The following is a 25260-nucleotide window of genomic DNA, read 5'->3' as shown; positions in this document are numbered from 1 at the left end:
TACAACAGGTACAGTCTGGTTTTTAGTCTTCATGCTAAGAAGGTCATTTTAGTCATTTAACAACTAATTCAGACAGAAAACAATACCCAGTGGAGATAGGAAAGTCTACACTGAACAAATTGTCTGACGCTCACTGAAAACATATCTAATAGTCACACCCAAAGATTTTTTCTGGCTCCAACTATCTTCCTGTCAGATCTGTCAATGTCAAGAGATCAGCTTCTATTTTCTTTTCCTGGACTGTTCCCTGAAGTTGACAGTGAGAGGAAATGCCAGCAGCTTAATATGGCTCAGTGTTTATAAACTCTGCGGAGTCTCCTTCCCTTCTCTGAAAATAAACATAAATCATCTGCCTCTCTAACAAATTCATGTGTGTGTTACAAGGCAGCAGGTATTCACAGGACCAGTGCAAGAGAAACTTCAACAAACTTGTAAACATTCAGAATTAGCTTTTATTGCAATGAAGAAGATCTACTTTATATACATTACAGTACATTCTTCACAAATCCTTTATTACATAAAGTGAAGGTATGAAAAGCTGCATTAGCATGTGATACAAAACACGCATGTAGACAGTTTGTACTTTTGAACTGCTTCAGCTTTTTTGGTTTGTGGTTTTGTGAATGTAAGCTGAGCTTTTGTTCAGTTCAAAAACACAGCTGCTGTGAGTTTCCCAGGGCCTGGGACAAAGCCTGATGTTGATAAGACCTCTAAAAAGAGCTTTGTGAGAAAAAGCCAAATACTTAAAACACTCAAGTACCTTCTTGGCTTAGGGCAGCGAACAACAGTCTGTTCTGAAAAGTGGAAAATGTATCAGAGCAGCTGCTGATGTATTCACAGCAACGTAGACACATCACTGTGCAACACTTTCAGGCCACTGTAAGCAGTCTCCATGGAAAGCATCTTCATTATCAACCTCAGCATCACTTGCCTGCAATGTTAAATGTTGTCAAAGTGGAATAAATTGTTCTATCAAGTTGGTTACCAACACAAAGAAGTCTGCTTATGTGAAACATTTTGAAAAAGTAACATCACCTCATCATCGTGGTATCATCTCACAAGGAACGTAAGACATTTATTTAACACTTTAAGTCCCCCATGTTTAGTGTTTATATGCAGGCTTTGGTACTGGCAATAAACACATTATGAAATGACATAAATATATTTTAAATTATTTGTTAATGTACAATGTACAGTATTTGTCAACAATTGTAACTTCTTCTTCTATTGTAACTATGAAGACATATTTTATATCACAACACGATATCATCATTTATTATCTTTTTATACATCAGTCTCTACTTCAAGGCTGTAACCTTGGAGTCAAAACAGGAGGGGGGCTGTAATATGAGGCCATGTGGGCCATTACGTAGCCTCAAATACCTGAGAGGGGACTTAGATCAAAGTGTTACTCACACAACGTTTGGAAAAATGCTTGTTTACCAGGTAATATTTCTAAAAATTTAAGACTATCAGATTAGTGGAGTTGTAAAGGAAAAGGATACAGCCATGAAGTGGTGGGGACTTTAGTGTCGTTAGTGGTCAGTGAATCCGGGCATGGGGAAGGGCCTGGCAAATAGCTCCACCCGCTGGCGGAGCACTGCGATGCGTGACACTGTCTCTGAATCCTCCAGCAGAAAGGACTTGAAGCTGGCCAGATTTCCTATTAGAAGAAAGGAATTTAAATAACAAACTTAAGGTTTTTACTTACTAAAAATCCCCTAGTGCTATAAAAACCATTCACTCTGTGAATCTGTCACTGTCAGGTGCCTGAAAACCTGTTAGTCTTGGACTGTTCAAAATTACTGATGTTGGGATACAGGCTGAACATTATGTTTTACTAGTTTTTATAAAAAGACAACGCCTGCTCCAGTGTTACTAAAATTTCCATTGGACCCTAACCCTGTTAGAACGATTTTCCTCTTTGATGTCCTTTTCGAACACATCATCAATAGTTTATCTTGGTCATAAAGCATTAGAAAGTAGACTTCTGGTGACAAACAACATGTCAGCAGAAGTCTACTCAAAACAGACAGACGTCTTCCTCACTCACCAGTCTTCTTCTTCACATCCAACGCAATCTGAAGCCCTTCATCAATAAACTCCACAACCATTTCAAAGTCTGCCTCCTTGAACTGTCGGGATGTCAGAGCCGGAGTTCCTGCAAGAATGAAAGATAGATAAAAGAAAGGTAAGAATTAAAAAAAAAGAAAGATATGAGTTAGTAAAAAGGTTAAGACTGGTGCGATTGACAGATGCATGCTGACAGGCTTGGTGACAGGCTGATGGACAGACAGACAAATATACAGATGGACAAAAGCAAACAGAGACACAGACAAAGACAGAGATGAAAGTGTTCAGCATCATATATGTAGGAAGACTGACTGTTTGACAGATTCAGCCCAGACAACCTCCACTGCTGCAGCTGTTCACCAAGAATAATCAGCTGACCAACACATCCGGCATGAGCTTTAAAATGACTACTTTGAGTACCGAGTCTGAGTCCTCCTGGAGTCAAAGCGCTCTTGTCTCCGGGGCAGGTGTTCTTGTTGGCAGTAATGGACACTAGCTCCAGGACCCTCTCGGCTCGAGCCCCGTCCATCCCACGGGGTCTGAGGTCAACCAAAACCAGGTGGTTGTCTGTTCCACCTGAGAAGGGGAGGAGAAGTAGAAGATTCACTACTTATTTATTTAATTGGTAAATGGTGAAATGAAATTTAGTTCAGCACAACACGTGTGACTGTGAGAAAAAATTGACATTTCTCTTCACAGATTTAAGCCTATCATTTCTCTAAAATTCCTCTTAATATTGACTCTATCCCCCGTTCATCTGTCAAGTAAAGCTTATATGAACTTTTCCAAAGTCATCAAAACAGAATGCAAATTAGGTTGCAAATGGAGAAGCAATGCAGGAGCTATTGCATCACATACTTGAGTGGCAAAAACGCAGCATTACATCAGATGCTAAGTGAAAAAAATAAACAAATAAACTTCATATATTTAAGTGTTTTGAACAAATAAAGTACATATGATGCACATTTTTAGCATAAAATATACAGTTTCCTCAGTACCTGACACCAGGGTGTAGCCTTTCTTCAGCAGAGCATTAGCCATGGTCTTGGCATTCAGCATCACTTGAGCAATGTACTGTTTGAACATGGGACCGGAGGCCTGCAAAGACAGAAATTATGCAGTGTAAAGAGAAAAATCACATCAGGAGGCTTAAGATGACAAGCACGACTTTATACATGAGATGCTGAAATTAAGCTGCTGTTCAAAATGTTCTTCAGAGTGTCTACCCCAAGGAATTTTGCTCTTATTTGTTTTCTGCAGACTGTTGATGAATATCGATAAATAAAGTTGATATCTAAACCTGTTTGAGGGCAACGGCCACCCCAGCAATGGCGTGATTATGAGGTCCCCCCTGAAGTGATGGGAAGACGGCAAAGTTCACCCTGTCCTGCAGGTCATAGGTCACCTCCCGACCTTTCTTATCCACAGACCGCACACCTTTTCGGTAAAATATCAGACCGGCCCTGCAGAGTCAAGTGAGAAAACCAAATACAACCTGAAATGTCCTTTTTAACTTTTTCACTTGACAACAATAAGATCCTGCATAGCTTATGTGTCTTTGTTATGTGGGACAATACAAAACCACATGGTTTCATGCTACATCACGTCCAACAAACTATATTTTCTGAGTTACTTCAATATATTGACCCGACCACCATTACAAGTTAGTCTGTAACAAATGAAAAAAACAGTTATTCACAGACAACGTCCAGGCCCTCACCTTGTTCCACGCAAGGACTTATGGGTAGTGGACGTGACCAGGTCAGCATGCTCGAAAGGAGAGGGAATAGCTCCTGCTGCCACCAAGCCGCTGATATGAGCCATGTCTGCCAGCAGGTAGGCATTAATCTCCACACACAGCTGAAACACACACACAACCAGACACACTGAGAGATTATCTCATCTTCCTTTTAACTTTTTTCTCTTATTCTCCCTTTTTATTGCCCTTAAATTTTGCTATTGGCTCTCTAAAGACTCAATGAATGTTTTTTTCATAGACTTAAGGGCTATTAAAATGCATAGTACAACTACTACTTTAAAATACAACATAGCAGGCACAACTCCTGGCATAAGACATACCTTCTTCATGCGAGCGTAGTCGATGAGGCGAGCGTAGGCACTGGTTCCTGCTATGATGAGTCTGGGTCTGAAGAGTCTGGCCGTCTTCTCCAGCTGATCATAATCTATCAGACCTGTTTTGGGCTACAGGAGGGCAGAGCAAAAAGTAAGACCAACAGTTTTTGGGGGTTTTTTTTGTTTTTTGTTTTTTTCCACAGAATCACTTTGACAGTTTTGGTTTGAAACTCACATCCAGCTTGTAAGGCATCGATTCAAAGTAGATGGAGGTGGCTGAGATTCGCTTGGTGTCTGTCATGTAGCCGTGGGTAAGGCTGAAATGTGGTGGAATAAAAAAACTTTGTGAATTTATTCTGACCTCTTTAGAGCCTTATTTCTCTTCATTATGACTAGTATACTTATGTAATCCACTATATTAAACTATTAGATTTTAGTAGTCTTGGTGCTTTTAAGGACTGTAAAGACTAAATCTTCCGTATATTGTTATGTGTATTGTTGGTCCCTTCCCACTGGGCGTATTGGTGTTCTATCTGTTGTTAAATATATGAAATACCAGCCAGCCATCATATACAATTTACAAAGCATATAGCATATAAAAATTGCAGGTCCTCATTCATCCTAAATCTAACTATAACCTCAGAGTTGTTCGGAAAGAATTATTGTTTACATATCCTACAGTTCTGTGGCTCTGAAGTTAACAACTATACTCAGTTCAGAGGGTGGTATAATGTGACAACTCAGGACTGTGTGACTAACATTTTGTCATTTACATTAATTCCTATTGACGTTAAGTCTTGCAACAACATCCAGGTTCATGCAGGAAAATGTCAAAACCATGGGGGCAAAATCTCAAAACATTTCTTGAAGCGTTTAACTGAACTGTAGCAGCTATTAACGCAATAACCGATTAATAGCATGCCTAACTAAATGCATCATATAAGATAATAATAATTCATTGTTATTGTGGCACAATATCACATTATTGAAATATACTCAGAAATTACTTATTTTGTTCATCTTGAAAATCATAAGAGTTATTACACCAGTGTTGCCATGTGTTTGGTCCATCATGAAGTCAAATTTGATTTTTAACTCTAACTATACACAAGTGAAAAAAAAAAAAAAAAAGTTTGAAATGAAACCAAACTGTCACGTTTTGGTAACTGATTACATGATTTGATTTTTGTTCGGTTTAGAGTGTTGTTTGTCACAAGCAGTTACTTTGTTGGCTAATACACAGGCAGACTAAAGAACCCAAAAGGTCTACATTTGAATGCAGCTTGTAGACATTCACTCACTGTCCTCCGTCGGGCAGATCCAGGCCCATGATGCGGTCGTGGGGCTGCAGTACAGAGGTGTAGGCTGCAAAGTTAGCAGGGGATCCGGAGTACGGCTGGACGTTGATGCCCCACAGGTTTGGGTCCAGGCCGAAGACGTTCAGCGCTCGCTTCTGACACAGCAGCTCAATCTTGTCTACAATCTCTGCACCTCCATAATACCTGAGAAAGACAGAAGGTTAGGACATTAATATTATATCATTATATCAAATTTTATCATTTTATAATTTTGTACCTTTCTGCGTCATACTATATCATATCACTTTGTAACATATCATGTTGTATCTTTTTGCATTATGTTGTTTTGTTTTATATTGTACCATATTATGCCACTGTCTTGTACCAGATTCAATCATAAAAGTGCATTCTGTTGGACAGTATTGTATTCTGTTATTTTAAACTGCGTCTTATATTTTCTAGTCTAGAAAATAAACCCTCGGTTCTACTTATCTGACAGTTTTAAAATGAAATTTCACCAAAAAATTTTCAAAGTTTTGTAATTATTGTTGTTATAGCATATTTTAGAAGGTGTACTAGCCGTGAAGTTACCTTTGCCCTGGGTATCCCTCAGAGTATTTATTGTTCAGACAGGAGCCCTGGGCCTCAAGTGCTGCACGGCTGCAGAAGTTCTGACAGGACAAACAAGCACAATGTCAAGATCCAGAGCCACATGGTACATTTTTTATCGTGGTTATATATTCAGAACACTGACACCGTCCAAATATAACATTTATTTATCTGGAGAAGAGCTGAACACCCTCTGCTCTCTTTCAGCAAGCTAGCAGCTACACAGTAATGCAATTTATTTCCACTATAAGCACCTCTGTTGCATATACCAAGTATAAAAACAATAAGAATTATGAAAGCTATGTAAATCTGTTTCATTTATGGCATAAATCTCACAAAAAGTTCACCGCAACCTTTTCTGGAAGCAGTATTAATTAAATTACCGTAGTTTATCTAAAACTATGAAGTATTAGTGGTGCTATATTCAAATTAAAGGATGGATATAAAGGAATCTAACACTGACTCCCTGTGGGCTTCAGCACAGTGTCAAATCTCTCCAAGACACATGAGTCAGAGGAGAGATGAAGCTACAGAAAAGGAAATGAATGTAAATTAATTTCTCTCACTGTGTCAGTCTCTTTTTTTCTCCCACTCTCACTGCTGCTTGTCTTCTCTCTCTCTTTCTCTGTCCTACTCTGCCACCCCCTCTGCCTTGTTATTGTACTAAACCTGTCACTGTTCAGGGATCCCTCAATCATTCCCACAGCATTTAAAACAAGTCCCTCATGTGAAATAAATCTCTCTCTATGACATTTCAAAACACTATCTCGACACATAAATACAGTAAACACACACACACACACACATAAATGATCTCCTCTCTTCCTTTGTCTCAACTTAGAATGTCGAGATCAATGGAAGAAATCAGTGAGAGAACCTAATGGGATCACTTGACTGTGTTCCTAAAGAAAAAAATAAAATAAAAACAGGGGCTCTCCGTTGGGAGTCAGCCTGCAGCGGCGACTGACAGCACATGCCGAAGAAGACGAAAATGTTTCAGATGTCATTGTGACTGATAGTGCTGTGGATACATAATTGCAGAGGCACAAAAGAAAGAAAGCTCCCTTCTTTTCCCAGGTTCCACTTAGATGAAATCAGTGCAGGGAACAATGCAAAGAAAATCTAAGTGAATTCTGAAGAAAACTGACTTGTGGTAACAATCCTGAACAAGGCTCCTGTGCAGTTTAAATTGTTTTTTCTTGCTTCCTTTCTCACACACAGTAATCTTTAACACCTCTGTCTATAGGAAAGCACAAAGGATAAATAGCAACATCTTACCTCACTTCACAGAAGATGCAAAGCACATTAAGTTCTATGCAGGTAATAGCTGCATCTCGCAAGACCATTATTAATCTATTCATCAACTATTCATTTGCACATACTGTGATTGTTGCACATACTAAACAGGCAATTTTCACATTTAAATATATTCATTAACTGTGAATTATCTGTGTTAGTGAGACTGTCAAACTGCCGCTTTTTTGTATAAGTCGTATTCTCGTACAACTACCAATTACAATACAATCTGAATGCAACAAGCAGGTAAAGCAGAATAAATTCACCTACATGTATGTATATATGCATGCTAAATACATGAATTGTGAAAATGTTGTATTGTAATAAAAGTAAGTGTTTAAGCCAGTTTTTATAGTACCACTTTCACACACACTCTGTGTGTCACAAAATGCTCAACAAACATTTAAACCCTCACCCACTAGACATACTGTTGTGCACATACACCCTGCATCTGAATTATTTTTTTTTAAGAATCTAGTTGGTGCTAAAGCAACAACTTATGGTTTGGTTCCTTGGCAAAAAATGAAGAAGAGCAGAAGCCACTTCTAAGAGGGTTAAGCAGGATTATGCTGCCAGCATCTGTTATAGGAATATAGTAGCTATAGGTTCATAGTGGCTGGAGCCTATCCCAGCTGATTATGGGCAAGAGGAGGGGTACCTCCTGGACTGGTCACCAGCCAATCGCAGGGTCGGCACCCAGACAGACAACTACACATGCTACTGTAACACACTCACACCCAGGGGCAGTGTAGAGCAGCTGGTTTAATGTGCATGTTTTTGAAACTGTGGAAGGAAGTCAGAGTACCCAGAGAAAACCCACGCAGGCACAGGGAGAACATGCAAACTTTGCACAGAGGGGCCCAGACTGGGATTTGAACCCAGAACCTTCTTGCTGTGAGGCAACAGTGTGAACCACTGCACCACCAGGCCATAATTTTCCTATAAAGAAAAATGACTATGGGCTCTTGTGGGCTAAAATGAATCTGTCTCGTTATCCTCAAGCTATTACTGTGTTGAGTGACGTCTGTGAACCTTTCACAGTAAATAGTTATTTATTTATTTTTTCAGTTTCACTTTGAATAATCTTTGTCGTTGACCAGTGACTCAAAATTTAAGAAATCTAACTTTATCAATAGTGTGAACCAATTCACGGCTTCTCTCCTTTTTATATGTGAGTCTCACCTCTGATGCAATGAGCTCCAGTCCTCGACACTGTCTGTCCTTCTCCTGCTGCAGGAGACTCCATATCTCTGCGTCGTCCTGGGCCAGGCTCTCCTGTCCCGTCCACCCACTGGCGCTGCTGAAGCCTTGCCTGCACCACTCCCCTGTGACCTGCGCCTCTCTGCCCAAACATCCTGAAGCCCTGAGGAAAAGGGGCTGCATGGGGTGGTGGATGAACATGTCATTTCAGTCAACAATTAAATATCTACTCCTTAAACTGCTCTCTGTTACTGGAAATAAAATGTGCTGTATTTCCTCATAATCGACAGCTCTGTTTATCTACACAATAGTTAATTAAACCTCAATGAGAAGACAAATACCACGTCAGAGGATTTGATGCAACTCTCTATTGTGCTATAAACTCTCTGTTCAGAGGTTGTTCTTTTTTTAAAAAAAAAGAAGAAGAAGAAGAAGAAGAAGTTTCTAGGGGTGCTTTTTTTGTTGTTGTTGTCCAAGATTTGCTTCTTTGGTGTCTTTTGAAGACCTCAGTAAGAGTGAGCCTGTGTAAAAACACTTTCATCACTCAAAATTATAATACTTTGCGCCAGGGGTTTGGAAACAAGGGAGTTAGAATAATGTGTCTTTTGATGTTCTAAACAATCCATTAAAGAAAAGGCAGTGAAAAAGCAAGTGTTATTCAGTGGAGCGGTTATGGAAAACCTTGGACAGAACAAGGGGTGGCCACACGCATGTGGTGACTTATTTATCAGGGTCTTGTTTGTTGAAGGCAGCTCGGAGCTGCATGATAGTTACATAACTGTGTGTTACTTTGGCCTAATAGACAGATTACTGTTCAAGCATAAATATATGGTGAAGTAAGTCTCCTTTCATCTTTTGCGTTCATTATGTTTTCTAAGCCTTGAGTATATTAAGTCTTACATAAAGCGCAGTGTGCACAGTCAACTTTCCCTCAACAACAAAATAATATTCTGGGACAAACAGTAGCACTCTTTTCTCTTTTGACAACCAGAGAAAATCACAGCTTTCAGAAAAATGCAGTGCCACTCATGCAACTGGACTGACAAACTGAATTTACAATGTGAATCGTCAAACCAGACATTTCCTTCTGGGCTGGGGTGACCTGAGGTGATAAACTGACCTGGTTTGCAGTAAAAAAAATGTTTTAGTTACAGCTGCTCTTAGGAGCTGGAGGAGAGATCTACTCTACTTGTGGATCTGCACATACATTTAATAAATAAATATTACAACAAATAAAACCTACTCACCCGTAAGGTTTGCCGTAATGACAGAGAAAGCATATCTGTTACAGGGCTGGGAAAACAGAAAACTGTTCAAGGTGCAAAGGGTGAACGTAAAAGTCTGTACTGGAGCAAAGCCAAGGACATGTGAACTTTGAGCCACTGTTGTAAGTGGTTACAACAGTATATTATCTGTTTCATCTCATTTTGTGTCTTTGAAGAAGAGATATCTGATCAATCGTAATCATCACTGTACAGGCAAGGAATTAGTTTTGTAGTAAAAAAGCACTTAAAGTCATTTCATGTTTCAAAAACTACAGATGATTCTGTCCCTAAAGAGCTGTTTTGTATTATCAGCAAGCTAAAAAACAACATTTTTCAAACAGTGAATATCAAATTTGGATTTGACAGTCTCACTTATATTAATGCATATCCAGAGAACAAAATTCATCAAATGCAACACGCAATGTGATATTATGGGTCAAGTCATTGCTTTTTTTTTTAAGACAATATAGAGCTTTTGGCAGATGAGTGTAGTTTCAGTTAAACACAAACTATGGCATAAATGAAAGCTCTGACATGTTGGAAATGCAGAAAAACAATCAATCTCAAACCTAAACTGAATACATGATTTTAAAGGATGTATGAAATGTCAGTTTTTGAAGTCTCAGTTGCAGTGTTTCAGAATCCGTCATCCAAAATGCTGCTGATTCTGCTCCGTCTGAAAGTTATGGTCAGGACAAACTTTCTGCACCAGTCTGTAATCAGTGCCGGTGAAGGCGATGAAGATGCATATAACTTTAAAAGGTTTGGCGCAGATCCAGGCTGCTTGGGACTGAGTGTTTTCTGAGTAGCACGTCTGCCCGGGGTCGTACATACAGGGTTTGGTCTTCTTGGACCGGTTGGTTCTCTGGTATTCGATTCGGCAGTTGAGTTCCGTCACCATCATCATATCTGGCTGCTGCTTCTGTTGATCTGGAGGGGTGGAGCTGGTGGACTGAGGTGGACTCTGGAACTGAGATGTTAGATCTGGAACCAGGACTGTGTTTTTTGTGTCAATAGCTTGAACTGTTGAATCCAAAACTTCCCATCCAACAGCTTTGGAGGGTGGGACGATGCTGACTGATATGTTGCCCAGACGGGATGAGTTGTGGCGGAAGTAAACACTAAATGTGCCGTTGATATGGTCGACGATTTTCCCCGTCACCAGGAGGCTGAACTTCATCGTTTTCACATTGAAGTAAAAATCTCCCCAGCCCAGGATCTTCTTGGCCTTTGGGGATGATTTTGCAGGAGGTTTGGCTTTAGGAGGTGGACGGTACAGATACTGATCCAGGGCTTGTGAGAAGTTCTGAGGCCATCCGTATGGGCCGAGGGAGCCATAAGCAGGTGTTTTGTGTTTGGTGGAGATAATCTGTAAGTCTTTGGAGATGTGTTTGACCTTCAGAGCAGCTCCAACAACATCCCCTCTTCCTCCTTCTACTCCTCTCCAATGTTGACTCTGAAAGCCCAAGGGCTTGGCTGTTTCTTGGACCTATGGACAACAAAATATAAATTAAGGACAGCTTATAATTGTGTGCTCTTTACCAAAACTCTTTGAGAGCAATTATGATTGGGGTGTTTGAATAAAAACTGACTTGCCTTTTTTCCTAATCTAAATGGTAAGACAATTGACAAAAATTATATTTTCTCACTCAGCTGTATTCACACTGGTAAAGCCAAACCATTTTTAAGATTGAAGATTTTTGCTGCTATACAATGAAGGGGAATGGAATATTGAAAAACAAAAATCAACATTACCTTTCAATTTCAGAATCAGTATCCTCGTTACTCTGGAAAATTGACTAGTTTTCACTGAAACTACCTTCTACTAGAGGCAGCCCAATAAGATTGGTGTGGGCGGATGTCAACTCTGATTTTTTTTACATCAGCTGGTTAATCAGCTATTGGCTATTTCCTGCTACAAGTTATGATTATTATATTGCCTTTGAAATTTTGCTATCGGCCTACCTCTACTTTTGGAAACAGTCCCAAAAGAAAAGAGAGAGCAAGGTTTGCATTGGTCATAGCTCAAAGAGGACCAGGTATCCATTTGTACAGCAAACAGTATACAATAACTTTGCAACTCTGGCAACACTAAAGCTGTGTTTATATCATTCATCAGAGGTACTTTAATACGTAAATATTGAGAGAACAACCAACTCTTTAGTCAAGAACTGTCAAGTCTATAACATACAGTAAATCTCTGGATTTGTTTTGTGTAGGATGCACTGCAGAAGGTGACAAGACACACAAGAGAGAAGAGAAGCTTCTAAACCAGCAGGACGACCGCAGATAAAGGACACTTTCACAATAGCTACATAAGGCAGCAGATAATCGATTAAAATAATCATGCTTTGATGTTGGATCCTCTGAATGAGAACTGATTGTGATCAATAGGTGAGCTCCTTCAGGCAAGGACTACAGAAACAAGAAGCACACACACGCACACACAGAGTCAGGTTCATATTGCCATTAACACATTTTAATTTGGCTGTCCTCCATCATGCTCGCACTCCCTCCCTTCTTAAAACTTTCAATCCTCTTTTCAGTGCGACCTTGATAATGGACTAAATCTATGAGCTTATTAATCAATATCAATAGAGAGGGACATGGTCCACACACAGGTCACTGCTGAAGATACTGCAGAGAATCAATAAAATAATATACATTTATAGTACATAATGTATAAAAGAGCTAAAAATCTGCAAACTGTTAGTAGCATTTCCTCCTTCTGCACCAAATATGTCTCAGCTGTCTGAAACAGCTTTCTCCTCCTCCTCATCCCCTTAAATATCCCAGCTTCCATCTTTCACATGATTTGGATTACATACTTCAATAAATAAGCAATTCAGTCTTCACCTATTATTTTTCCATACAAGCGTATTGTCATTGTATTTCTCCATCTCCATCCACATTCTCCTCCTTCCATTTTCTGTCCCATTTTGTGTATCACTGAACAAAGGTGAGACAGTATGGATGAGGAGTTCGCAGATAATTTGTACAACCTTTGCAGTAAATCCATATGATACCTTGCCTTCCTACAATGTTGAACTCAAAACAAAGTGCCTACTAAATATAACACTAATTCCTCCAAGAACTACTGAAAATAGAGAACTATTAAATATGTTTGTAGAAAATGCATTGTTTATTGCTTTAAGTACTTCAACATTTTAATAAGCAGCAGCAGTTTGTTTGTCATAGTAATATCAGTAATATAGTAACCATTTGGCAGAATACATTGCTAATACACAGAAACATGGTTGATTCCATCTGACTTGACCTCTCAGTTACAAAATAGCAATGCATAAAAATATAGTGAGACAGTGACAATGAAGTGCATGTATAGATTAATGAAGCATCTTATTATAAGCCAGGCAGCTACCTGCCGTAGTTTCTGTTAAAACATTCAAATCCCAGTAAATCCAGTCACTGGTGGGGTTGTGACTGACAATGCTGAGATTCAGCGCTCAGCTGACACACAAGGCTGTGATATGTTTGAAAACAACATGAGTGTAAAAACTAATAGGGCCAGGTGAATGCAGGTGTTAAAATTTAATTTTCTTCTCACTAAAGACACCTCCTTTTTCAAAGGGGAAGGGTAAATGCAGCGTAGCAGACAGATCATCATTTCTGTATACCTCTAAAGAAGTAAGACAGGATTTGGGCAAAAACTTCTGCACACTTGTTGTTTAGGACTTGAATTCTATTTCCATCATAATTTGTCAAGGGCAGATGGAGGTTTGGGGTTTTTCTCCCCCAGATATCCGAATAAACAGCTCCCAGGATGCAGATATCTGAATAAACAGCTCCCAGGATATCATTATATTTCACCAATGAGTGGGATTCACATCACGCCTAACCATCACAGCCCTGTGTGCCAATCTCTGTCTTCTCCAGAAACCAAGTGAGCTCCAGCTGTGCCTATTGTTACACGCCTAAATCTCCAGCTATGTGCTGTTCTCACCTCCTCTAATTGGAGCCCACTGTGTGACAGCTGTGTCATTGGCTCTGTGTCAAGATGCCAGCACAGAAACTGCAACTGAGCAACAATGGTGGTGTGGATGCAAACACAACACCTTTGCAAAAGCACCTGCAGAGGCAAAAAAAAAAAACCCAAAAATACTGAAAAACCTGAGAGCAGTAATTACATTTTAAGGACAGAGAGAACATTCTTGCTATCGGCTATAAAGATCCTCAAGGTGTCAGTTTTCCACGATTTGGTAAAGGAAAAAAGTGAAGTGACAATGTTTTTTAAACCCTGAAGTGGTAAAACTTTTTCAAAGTGACAGTGTAATCATTTAGCTTAAATAATTAAGCACAAAATTAAGTTGCTTTGAGGTTCTCACCTGACAACCTCAAAGTTAAAGTTACAGATGATGCAGTCAGCAAAGTTAACAAAGTTAAATTAAAGACAGGAGGGCAAATTAAAACACAGTTGTGCTTGAAAGAGTGTTACAGACCACAAGATTGGAACAAATCTAAATTCTGAGGGTGGTACATATCTATTATCAGTGAACTTCACCACCTAATAGAAGAGCCAACTTTGTCCCAAAACAGTCGCACATCATGAGATACTGGTCTTCAATGTGTGAATGTAAAAAAAAAAACATATCATGCAAGTTTAAAAGACTAACTGCAAATTTCATTAGCTAGATGTAAAAAGCATGTCTCAAACTTCAGGAACATTTTTAGAGTCCAAGTTGAATCTCAAAGAAAAGGAAATCAAGTCAAATCAAGTCTCCAGCACTAGTGAGTGTCGTAAAATTCCTCCGGAGTCACACCCAAGCACAAGTCAATTAACTGGGGTGCTCAGCTCTGTCTAGCTCTTAAAACAATTTGGAATATTTGCTCTGCAACCAACGCCATCATTCCAACTCAGCTATCACCCTCAAAACTGTCATAAAAATGATTTTATTTTGAACTATGAATCATTTCTGACACATTTGTTCAGTTGGTAAATATTTCAATTTTGTAACCTAACTGTTTCAAATCTTTCAGAAATATGTGTTGATAAATTCTCTTTCACATATCAAGACATCCTTCGATTAAGAAGGAAAATAAATAAAAAATACTAAATAACAGCTGAAAATGAAAAAAAAAACTTGCTTGATTGTGCAACAATGCTGCAACATGATGAAGAGTGACACAGTGGGAACATGAGGGAATTTGAGATTAATTAATTTATGACCTGTTTGTTGCACACACACACACACACACAAAAACGTCTAGTGTGGATACTGAGCAGCGAGGCGTCAGCAGCGGAGTAAAGAGCGGCTGCTGGCTGATGTTACTCACCGCTGAAGGGAGAAGCCACAGACAGGTGATTGCAAAGTTCAAACACAGAGCCCTCATTTTGAAGCAACGTTTCTCCATCCAAAGAGCAGGTTGTGTTGGAGGCAATCAGCCCCACTGAATAAGTAGTGATTTACTGAGTCAAAGCTTCCTCTCACTTCAAAAGTAGAAAAGACATTCCGCAGTGAGAGACTCCAAAATCCCTAAGAACTGGAATACTGAGCTCAGTGCTCCTACCCCCCAACCACCAACTCTCTCTCTCTCTCGCTCTCCATTTTCTCTCTCTACCCCTCAACACACACACACACACACGCACACACACAATCCTCACTTGTCCCCCTCATGCTCATTTTCACCACCTGGCCGGCCCTTATTATGACTCATCAACCCGGGGAAAGGCGCTCTCAGGCGGGCACAGTTTTGACAGCCCTCCCCACTGTCCCCGCATACTTTAGCCACGGGGAGGCTGCTGACAAAATGACAAGGGCTCTCTCCGAGAAAAGGAAGAAAAAAAGAAAAAAAAACCCTGACAAGTCTGTTGATATGCTGCCACTGCCTCAGCCTATCTGTAGAATTTCAACCAGCAAATCACTCCATGTACAGCCATTCCGACAAGTTGTCAATAAAGAATGTGAGCTTGAGCTGAATCACATCAACTTTTTAAGGTAGCTGGTAGCTAATTAGCATGCTTCATAAAGATTGAAAACCTCAGAAGAATATTTAGATTGCAACGCGGCTTTTAGGAGATTCTGCTTTAACTATGTTCACAGAAAAATAAACTATATGAATGGATGAGCAGATTTTATAATTTGTTTAACAATTAGCAGAAATGATGAGTATCGTTTTGGCTGCAATTGGTTGTAATTTAATAGGGCTCGAAAGGGCAAGTGATCTCGCAATGCATTGTGTGTCGCGGTCGCCATTTTTGCAGGCAAAAGTTTTGTGTTTACATCCCTTCGAGTTAGATACTGTGCTGCGAGAGAGAGACACACGCCATGAAAAATGGACCGTACAAAAGAGACAGGCAATGGACCGTACAAAAGAGACAAGCTGGACGCTGTTCCAAAAGCTCTGTACGTCGACAAAATTAGTAAAATTGGTGGAATCGATCTATGAGCATGTGCAGTGATATTTATCTGGGTTTGCACATTGTACCTCATTTGCTGTGTTATTTATCTGTTTACTCAAAGAGTTAAAGCAAGGCGTCTGGACTTGTGAAGATTTCAAGCCACATCTTCACAAGTTTGAGTTGAATATGACCTGGATGACTGAGAGTCTCCACAGATATTTATCTGTTTGCACAGTCTTTTGCTGTTGGCACCTTATTTGCACTGTTATTGGAACATTAACTGGTTAATAGAAATTAAGCAGACCAAGATTAGCAGCCATTCATTTTATTTTCAGAAAAACACCACCAACACCAGTCTGAAAATGCCGTGAACACACCAACATGTGTCAGGCCATTCAGCATCTCCTTGTTAGCGCACAGATCTGAGGGCCTTGGCTTTGGGGGGCGCAAGTATTTTTAATAAAACTCTACTCAATAAAACTGATACACTTTACAAGATTACTGAGACATGATGAGGAGGATCTTGAAGTGGATATGCTGCTTTATTGGAGCCAGTGAAGGTGTTGCAGGGTGGGTGTAACACATTTCTTTGAGTGACTTACACTTTGACTTCTAAAGAAGTCTGTCATGTCCAGTTTCTTTTTTTAGACATCCTGGCTGCGCCTAATTACCAAACACACCTACACACACACACACGCACGCACATGGACACCGATTCAAACGTTAATGTAAATGAAACCTGGAACGACTGTTTACCATAGCCATGGTCTCGTAAAGGAACGTGCGCAATGACCCCTCATTGCGCCTGCCAGGGGATAGTAGCAGAGGGGCATTCAAGACACTTCTTACAGTTCTAATCTGCTGTTAACATACACCTCCTGCATGGCTAGCATGAGGTGCATTCATTACAAACTCCCATTGTTTCCCTGTGAGAAATGTATTCAGTCAACTTTTATAATAAGAGCAAGCTATAGCCTATATAAAGCAAGTATGCCTAGTTTACAAGGGTATAGCAAGGTTCTACACCACGTCAGACATTTACTGTTGTAGTTGCCGTAGTTAGCATGGGGAACGAAACCTTATAGAGGATGAGGTGGTGCACAAAGCACGAAAATGAAGTTAGCGGGATACCTAAGTGTAGTAGCTGTAAACCCTGCCCCAGCGTGTTGAGGAGGAAGTGTTCACATCAACGTGTGCAGTTGATGTCATTCCAGATTAGAAAGCCTCTTAGTTCTTCAGAGGGGTTAATCCGCTCTCCACTCCAGGGTAATAAAACACATTGTCATTAGTATGCATCTCTCTAGAAATAGATTACCTGACGGTTAAATATCGGCCACTCTAACAATGAGGACGCATTGCAAGGCAAGGCGTTCCTCAAATTCAACCTGCGCATGCGTACGAGAAGATTCTCGTAAACGAAAGAACGATAACACTATTCCAATTTGTCGTGAAAATTTTTACCCAACCGGTTTAAGTAACAGCGTATAAAAAAAGACACATACATTTTTGACGAAAGAAAAAAGAACTTGTGTTTAAGAGCGATACTTCAGAAAATGGGGGCGTGGTCACGTTCGCCATATTCCCACAATGCCTAGTGCACATTTTGTCGTTACAAACTACAATGTTGCATTTTAGCTCCAACCTAGAACACTTTAGTTTTATAGAACACTTGGGATCTATATAGAATATATCTATATTGTAGATTCTAAATAATTTCAATAATTTTAATTTTCTGCAAGGTACCCTAAGTGAGGACCGTAGGGTGGAAAATGACTTCGGTCACTCAGCGTTTTGGGAATCAGTTCACTCTTGTTTCTCTTCAGATCGTATAAATCTTTCGCCTTTTACTAAAGATTTCCGTGGAGAGGAACAACAAGAGTTTATCCCAATTTTTTGATGCCCTGCTTCATGTGGGGCTTCCTTACTGTGTCCAATGACAAATAAACTACATTCTCTCTGAATATGGGGGTGTGTGGCAAATGCTTCAACAGTGTATTAATCTGTATTTAGTTACATAAGCGGACATGTTAAAATCAGGTGATATACGTGACTGTGACCACGAGAGGGCGCACAGTTTATGTACCTTAAAAACATTCCCTACAGACTACGATGTTCCCCATATGAAGTAAATTTCACACTACAGATTTCACATTCAGTCATGAATTTTGGACATATTTGTGTATAACCTTTAAGTACTTGTTTGCACACAGTTTTAGACTTTCAGATTTAGTGACACAGATGCAGATTCTTATTTTTATCATCTCAAAATAACCTGCACCTCCTGAAAGAAGAGCGAATTTTCACTTTCCGATAACGTTTTATCCTTTATGAATGTCCACGTCACCATACATAAATACATTTCACCAATTCGCCTGCGAGGGCAGCAGGACACCAACGCCGCAAAATCTGCAGGAAATTGCCAGAAGAAGAAGAAAAAGGGAGGAAAAAAAAGAGAGAGAGAGAAAAGAAGAAGAAGATGGGGGGGCGGTCAAAGAAGCAAAACAGTTGAAAGGAAAACAAAATACTGAACTCAGATAAGAGGTGATACTGTGCAATCTCTGGAGCAATCAGTTGCAAGAGAGGGTCTTTTCTTTCATAGACTTGTTGTGTACAGTGCTATTTATTGACACCGTTCGTGCTGTGTAGCAGCAGGTGAAGGTGGGGGAGGGGGCGTGGGCGCTTATTAATGCACGTCTTTCTGTTGCTAAGCATAGGAGATAAGTGGGCTAGAGGAAGAGCAGTTTTTACCTGAGTTTACAGCATAATAGCTAAAGCCCTATTATGCTGTAAACGTCTCATTGTTAATGGAAATGTTATACTATTTCTAATGATGTGAAAAGGTGATATGAATATAGTTGTGAGCAGAGGCAGAGATGTAGGACATCTGACTACTGGTGCTATGCACAACCATATTACCGCATTACAAACATCGAAATGTGGCAGGCATCCGTAGCACTCAGAGCAGCAGGCGATCTCGGTCAGCCTCAGCCCCCCCCCCCCCCCCCCCCCCCCCGCTTTATTGCCTTTTGCACCACTTGATTTCCAAACCGAAGCCCTTGATCAACCAAACCACCCAATTACCCAAACAATCACCGAAAGTGTGGGTGAAATGACCTGCACGGATCATTTGCCATATTCATTAGTGGAAAACAAAGGGCTTATGAGTGTGGTGGTGCCTCATCACACACTTCCCACAGACATTCAGTTTAGCAGTAAAGTTGTACCACAGCTTCACCAAGGAGTAACAACTAAAGTGCAAGAGAACTTTGAGAACATTGAAGGCAATGTTATGCGCTGCACAACTGATGTTTGGACTACAGAGTTCTCAACCAGCTCTTTAATGTTGCAAAAAGATAGAAAGTGACATATAGGGCAAAAATATATGAATAAATGTGGATTTATAGTCTTTAGTTTCCTACAAACAAACAAGATTGTGTGAGGGATTTATTGTTGTTGTATTGCTGTTGCTGTATTTTTATTAAATAGTTCTCCATCATTAATGATGCAAATCATGGTTTATTTGTAAGCATGTTTATTGCTGGGTCATGTGATTTTTTTTTCTGTCCAGAATTGATGACAGTACTCCAATTCCAACTCGGATATGAAGCTGGATTTCAGCTGCCAATGTTAACATGACCACAGGATATACTGTGGGATGAAACTCCAGTGTGGGCTACAGACAACTTAACCTGCAACATTACCAAGTGGTGCTGTAGTGCAGAAGCTGCATGACTGCTTTAATGCAGCTCTTTTTGTTTGAAATAGAAAATGACGTGTCAACATGTTAAAGAAAGTTCCATACAGTCTTTAAGTGCACTTCAGGTTTAATATTTGAAAACATTTACACTTCAGACATTCAGATAATTTTATCAGCAGCAGTTAGGGCAAATATCTGAAACCACTGTGAGCAGTTGGTTATGTTATGTACAAGCACAACTGAGAACTTAATTTTTGTTCGTTTTTGTGGCCAAACTTTAATAACCTTCTGTAAGATGTAACAGGAGCTCCAGCTGTTCACTGATTTAAAAAAACTGTTTTATCAATCAGATTTTGAATTACACTGATGCATGTGTTCAATCTGTCACTAAGCCTTTGGTAACTGTCTTCCTTCATGTCAGTCAATGGCCTGACCTTTGGCAAAGCTTCCTTTCATTTGCTCCACCTCTCCTCAGCGGCAGGCAGCAACATAAATCACGTGAATATTTGTCTTATATGTTATTCACAGCAAAGCAAGTACATCCCCTGACTGTCTCTTGTTTTAATCACTCCTTTCTCGGGCTTCACTACAAATGCATCACGGTCGAAACGTCTGCTGTGACATGTTGTTATGTAACATGTAGAAAACTGTTAAAAGATCAGAAGGCTCTCCTGCACACTGACATATCCAGTTTTTGCTGACATTTAAAGTGTGTTGCATATTTTTGTGACAGATTTTTATTTTTGTTTGTTTATTTTACGTCACAGTGATCTCCTCCAGCAGATCAGCGGGGAAGTAGCCCAGCTTTCGTCCAGTGCTGACCTTCAAGTAGCCGCCTTTCTCATCTCCTTTCTTCACCACAATCTGAAACACAGAGGGACAACAGCACAACTGAACATCCCAGCATCAGGAAGTAGACAGCAGGTTGATGTAACAATCTTACATGTCTGTTGCTTTTAAATTTTAGATTTTGCATGTTGTCTAATTAAACACACACTCAAACACGTTAGTGCACTGACCTGATCTTTCTTCAGTGTGATTTGTCCCATCTCTCTGTTCCCTACAAAGGAGCGCGTCACCTTGTAAACTCTTTCCGATGCACGCACTTTTATGAGGTAGTTGGTGGGGAAGTAGCCTGTCTTCTCCCCCATCTTTCCCTGGAAACAGAGAGTGAACAGACTTTAAGTCCACCTTCCACTTCAGAAAACCGAGAACAACAAAGGACACAAGTGTTTGCCACAAACTGTAACATCACATTTAAAGAACGAAATGAGCTGTGAAAGAATCAAGAAATGGTGAAGTTAAACTCACCCTCCACCACTCCTCATTGGAGTCATCCAATACTGTGATCCGATCACCGGGGCTAATACACAAACACACGCACAATGAATGTTTTTAATGCATTTTTTTTTTTTGTTTAACCATAACATTACCAAAGAAGTGAAGTGTTTCAATTAAGTGAAATGTAACGTTGGATGAGCTAAAGAAATAGACCGCTGTATGTGATTGCTACATGCTGGGAAACGTTTGCGTCTTTCAAACACACTGGAAGTCGAGGTCGTCTTTCTCTATGGCCTTGAAGCGGTAGAGAGCCAGGTAATAGTGGGAATGGGAGAATGTACCCTTATTCTGTTGACAAAACAGCACAGATATTACTCCTCAGGACAAAACATGTAGGCATCGAGGCTGAAGCTGAGCTGTTTCTTACCTTGTCATCTGCTTTGTCTCCTCCTTTCTCCTTCTTGTCATCAGGCTTCCCTGTGCGAACATCAGAGTCATCAACAAATTCCTTGCTTTTGACGAGAACGGAAAACTAACAACTTCATATTATCTTTCGGGTATGTAGCATCCTAATTGAATTTTTCTGGACAAATAGTTTATTATTGTTGTTGTTCTATGACCATAACCATATACCACAGAGAACATTTAAGCCATCATTACAGCTCTGTACCTTCTCCTCCCTCCTCGTTCTCTTTGGGCTGTTGGTTCTCCTCTTCTTCTTCCTCCATCATCATCATCATCTAGAGGAGAAATATTATTAATCAGATCTATACGCAAATATCACATTTTATACCCTTTCAACACATTGTATTTGCTTTTGTACTTTTATGTCTGGATTCTTTCATGCTTGAACAATTTCCTTCACTGATGTTCAGTACATTGAAAGGATAAGTAAAGACATGTTGAAGGCCTTTCACAGTTGGATTAAAAATCTTTTGTGGGCTCACATTTTTCTTGTCGTTTTCATTCTTTTTGCGCTCCTTATTTGCCATGATGACACCGACCCGCAGGGTGTCAAAGACCGGGTCGTTCCGGTTTGGGTTGTCTAGTTAACAACAGAGTAGTCGGTCAGGTCATTAAATATTAGGTCACATAATTAAAATGATACATTTTCACATACATGCTACATTAGTTCACTGAAAAAAAAAGAGATAGATATAAAGGTTAAGAAATCAAAATATACATGGGACACATTGTGATCCAGTGGACTCACTTGGATCTGGTTGGTCACTGCTATACAAGGGGGAGCTGTAGGCCCTTCTGAAGCCAGGTGGCTACAGGAAACAAATGGAACACTTCAATATTTTCAGCCATTTTAGTTATGAATAGCTCTCATATCAGGAACAAAGTATTAGGAATCTATACACTTACTTAGTGGCTTACTATACTGTATGCTGCATTATTATTATTTACAGACCGTGACAGCAGAGGGAACAGGACTCACAATTTTGCCAAAACACCTCTGGAACTCGACATAGGACTGACATGAATGGTGGATGTTGGTCTTGCAGTTTTTACACCTCAAGGCAAACTTGTTGTTCACTGAAAAATAAGAAAAGCAGCAATTGTGGCAAATCAGAAACCAAAAATAAGCCATATATGTAGAAACACCAAACCTATAAGAAAGAAGTAGAGAAAAAACTATAATGTACACATAATTTCGGGTACATACAGACTATCATGCGAGCACAGACGTCACAGAACTTTGGTTTCTTGCAGTAGTGGTCCTTGAACTTGTGGGGTTTGTCGTTGACCCGGACAACAGGCTCTGGAGGTTCTGGTTCCTTCTCCTCCACCTCCACCTCCTCCTCATATATGAAGTAGACCTGGACACACAAAGGCCGTATCTTAGTCATTTAAGAAAAAAAAAACAATGTGATGTTACAACAGTGACATCACTTTTCGATGTCGCTGTTGTGTAAAATCATGATGTGTGCTTTACATTCCAATAACAATTGATTGTATATTTATATATATATTATATTTTATTGTGCAACTTTTTAAAATGCAGTTTTGTAGCAGCATTATATTGTAAGGATATGCGCATACAGTCATTTATGTCATATGATGTTTGACAAAGGTTTGCCTTCTGCAGTGTGAGTTTATCCTGCTGGGCATAAAAGACAGAAACGTGTGTGTGGACTCATATTTTTCCAATGGAAGCTGCACTACGTTCCGCTCCCAGCTGGTTGCTATTTTAAACTGCCCGAGAATGGCACTGTTAGCCGGTGGGGGTTTGACATGGTCACTGTCACTCACAGTGTCTCCGTCTTCTTTCACTACGTTGTCAGGAACTGGAGGGTTGTCGTGGATATCCACAGAGTGTTTGTCATCCTCCCTGACGTACACACACACACAAAAAAAAAACACAGTAACATCAAAACCATGCAGCCACATATCATTCCTTTTCACGTCAAAGTAATGTGCTCAGCATTGTCTCACCAAAGTGTTAACAGTTCTTTTTAAATTTGACCTTGACCTGTCTGTAAATGAACAAGCTTAAACAGGACATGTGAGCATTAAATTGCCAAAGATGACCTCATGGAGTGACCTGATGTAAATGAACTGCTGAACTGATGCTTCGTGCCAATATCAAATCGCCACCTCAGAACAGTGCTGATTATTTATTCTTTCAGACACATTTTCTCAAATGAACATGGAGCTGCTTTGCCATTATCACAACTGAGTATACTGCAGAGAGACAGGGATAAAACTGTTAAACTGCTGCGCTTTTCAGTCTGAACTCTTGCAAATGTTAGCTGACTAGTGAAGAAGAGGGGCAGGGAGGAGCAGGATCAAGAAATAGGAAATATACTCACTGGTCCATGGTGTTTAGGATAATGTCAGTGCTTCCTCACCTGCAAAGATAGAAATATATTTATTTATTCTTTGTATTGCAAGAAGTAGTGCAAATTTATGATATCAGATGTGAATGGTTGGTAACATTGACAAGCAAGGTGTATGAGCGTGTTTCTAAGTTTTCATAGAAACACAACTAAATTGAATTATCTGATAGATAGTGTTTACACGCATATGGTATTTGTAAAGTTGAAAATAGATAAGCACAATCACTGTTTTGTAAGACACAGCACACACAGCGAGACACAAACAGATACAGAAGATGTTCACCTTAGGTCTGTATGAACACTTAACGAAAAGGTTAGCAATACATTCGCATACACACACACACACACTTTACTGTATGAGTGCACTTGTCCACCTGACCCTGACTATTCTTGGGTTGTGAAATTCAATCTCATCACAGCTAAATTTGGGTGTCTCTGCCAGTCAGGGCAAACTAAATTCTGGAAATTATGACTGCAACAAAAACCAGGCTTTGCGAACTGAACCCCCCCCCCCAAAAAAAAAAAAACTCCACATGGCAGATATTCATCTAGTATATCAAAGATTTACACTACTGCCTTACTAACTAAATAAACTGACTTACATGCTTATGTTGTGCAAAAACATTTTGCAGTGGAATAGCTCTAAACTTCAAACTTATGTTGGAACATACCTCTTGTCAAAAGTCACGCAGTGCAGAGGACAAAATCCAGTGTGTGAGCAAATCCTTTCTGTGGATGAGTCCGTCACCTGCTGCCGTTGACTGGAGAGCCGAGTCTTTCAAACCGGCTGACCACCCTCCCACAGTCTGGACCTGTCTTTATTTCCTGTATTGTCTCTTTAGGTGATTTCCAAAGTGCTCGAGTGGGAGCATCTGTCTGTATTTGTGTGCTTACCTTTGATTTTGTGCGTGTGTGTTTGTATGCATGTTTATGTGCGTGCCAGGCTGAGCACTCATGTGTCAAGTTGACTGTTTGTGACAGCTGGAGATCTCGGACTCAGCACTGATGACGAGGAGAAATCAGATACTTTCTCTCCCTCTGTCTTCATTACACGCACAGCCTCACCTCTTTCCCCTTGTCCCACTTGTTGGTAGAAACACACAGACACACACCGGCATTTGTTCACTGGTCTGATCGCCCTTGATCAATGTACAAACCTGTGTGTCACCTTTTCATTAAATGTTGTATTTGGCAGTTCACATGATGGAATTGTTAAATGTGTGTATATGAATTACTGTGTTTGTGCTCCACTGTAGGTCAAGTT

General features: G+C 40.0%; 3 protein-coding genes, 1 long non-coding RNA gene and 1 other non-coding gene across 5 annotated transcripts; 2 read left to right on the top strand and 3 right to left on the bottom strand.

The window, feature by feature from the left end:
* Positions 1–432: 432 nt before the first annotated feature.
* On the bottom strand, positions 433–9965 carry LOC124063475 (serine hydroxymethyltransferase, mitochondrial-like). The gene is made up of 12 exons (XM_046397165.1): positions 9797–9965; positions 8532–8726; positions 6036–6115; positions 5448–5648; positions 4382–4463; positions 4153–4275; positions 3794–3933; positions 3374–3536; positions 3072–3171; positions 2494–2649; positions 2054–2161; positions 433–1663 (listed from the first exon to the last, which is right to left on the bottom strand). Exons 1-12 carry the CDS (start codon positions 9827–9829, stop codon positions 1536–1538), a joined length of 1509 nt encoding a protein of 502 aa, XP_046253121.1. The 5' UTR covers positions 9830–9965; the 3' UTR covers positions 433–1535.
* Positions 9966–10157: 192 nt separating this feature from the next.
* LOC124063476 (neurexophilin-2-like) lies at positions 10158–15367 on the bottom strand. The gene is made up of 2 exons (XM_046397166.1): positions 15107–15367; positions 10158–11303 (listed from the first exon to the last, which is right to left on the bottom strand). Exons 1-2 carry the CDS (start codon positions 15182–15184, stop codon positions 10461–10463), a joined length of 921 nt encoding a protein of 306 aa, XP_046253122.1. The 5' UTR covers positions 15185–15367; the 3' UTR covers positions 10158–10460.
* A 2454-nt stretch (positions 15368–17821) lies between these two features.
* LOC124063867 lies at positions 17822–22093 on the top strand. The gene is made up of 3 exons (XR_006844164.1): positions 17822–18713; positions 20637–20793; positions 21622–22093. It is a non-coding gene; the product is annotated as an uncharacterized LOC124063867 (long non-coding RNA).
* LOC124064054 lies at positions 17976–18090 on the top strand. Its single transcript, XR_006844213.1, has one exon. It is a non-coding gene; the product is annotated as a U5 spliceosomal RNA (small nuclear RNA).
* On the bottom strand, positions 19985–25048 carry stac3 (SH3 and cysteine rich domain 3). The gene is made up of 13 exons (XM_046397948.1): positions 24668–25048; positions 23970–24008; positions 23410–23488; positions 22823–22976; positions 22595–22692; positions 22364–22424; positions 22098–22195; positions 21821–21890; positions 21578–21627; positions 21416–21498; positions 21181–21232; positions 20889–21026; positions 19985–20733 (listed from the first exon to the last, which is right to left on the bottom strand). The coding sequence occupies exons 2-13, from the start codon at positions 23975–23977 to the stop codon at positions 20626–20628; spliced, it is 999 nt and encodes a 332-aa protein (XP_046253904.1). The 5' UTR covers positions 23978–24008; positions 24668–25048; the 3' UTR covers positions 19985–20625.
* Positions 25049–25260: the final 212 nt, after the last annotated feature.

The sequence above is a fragment of the Scatophagus argus genome, chromosome 8, assembly GCF_020382885.2.
Source record: "Scatophagus argus isolate fScaArg1 chromosome 8, fScaArg1.pri, whole genome shotgun sequence".
In the NCBI taxonomy this organism is placed as follows: domain Eukaryota; kingdom Metazoa; phylum Chordata; class Actinopteri; family Scatophagidae; genus Scatophagus; species Scatophagus argus.
Note: the sequence above shows the minus strand (reverse complement) of the source record. Positions and strands in the feature narration are given on the sequence as shown.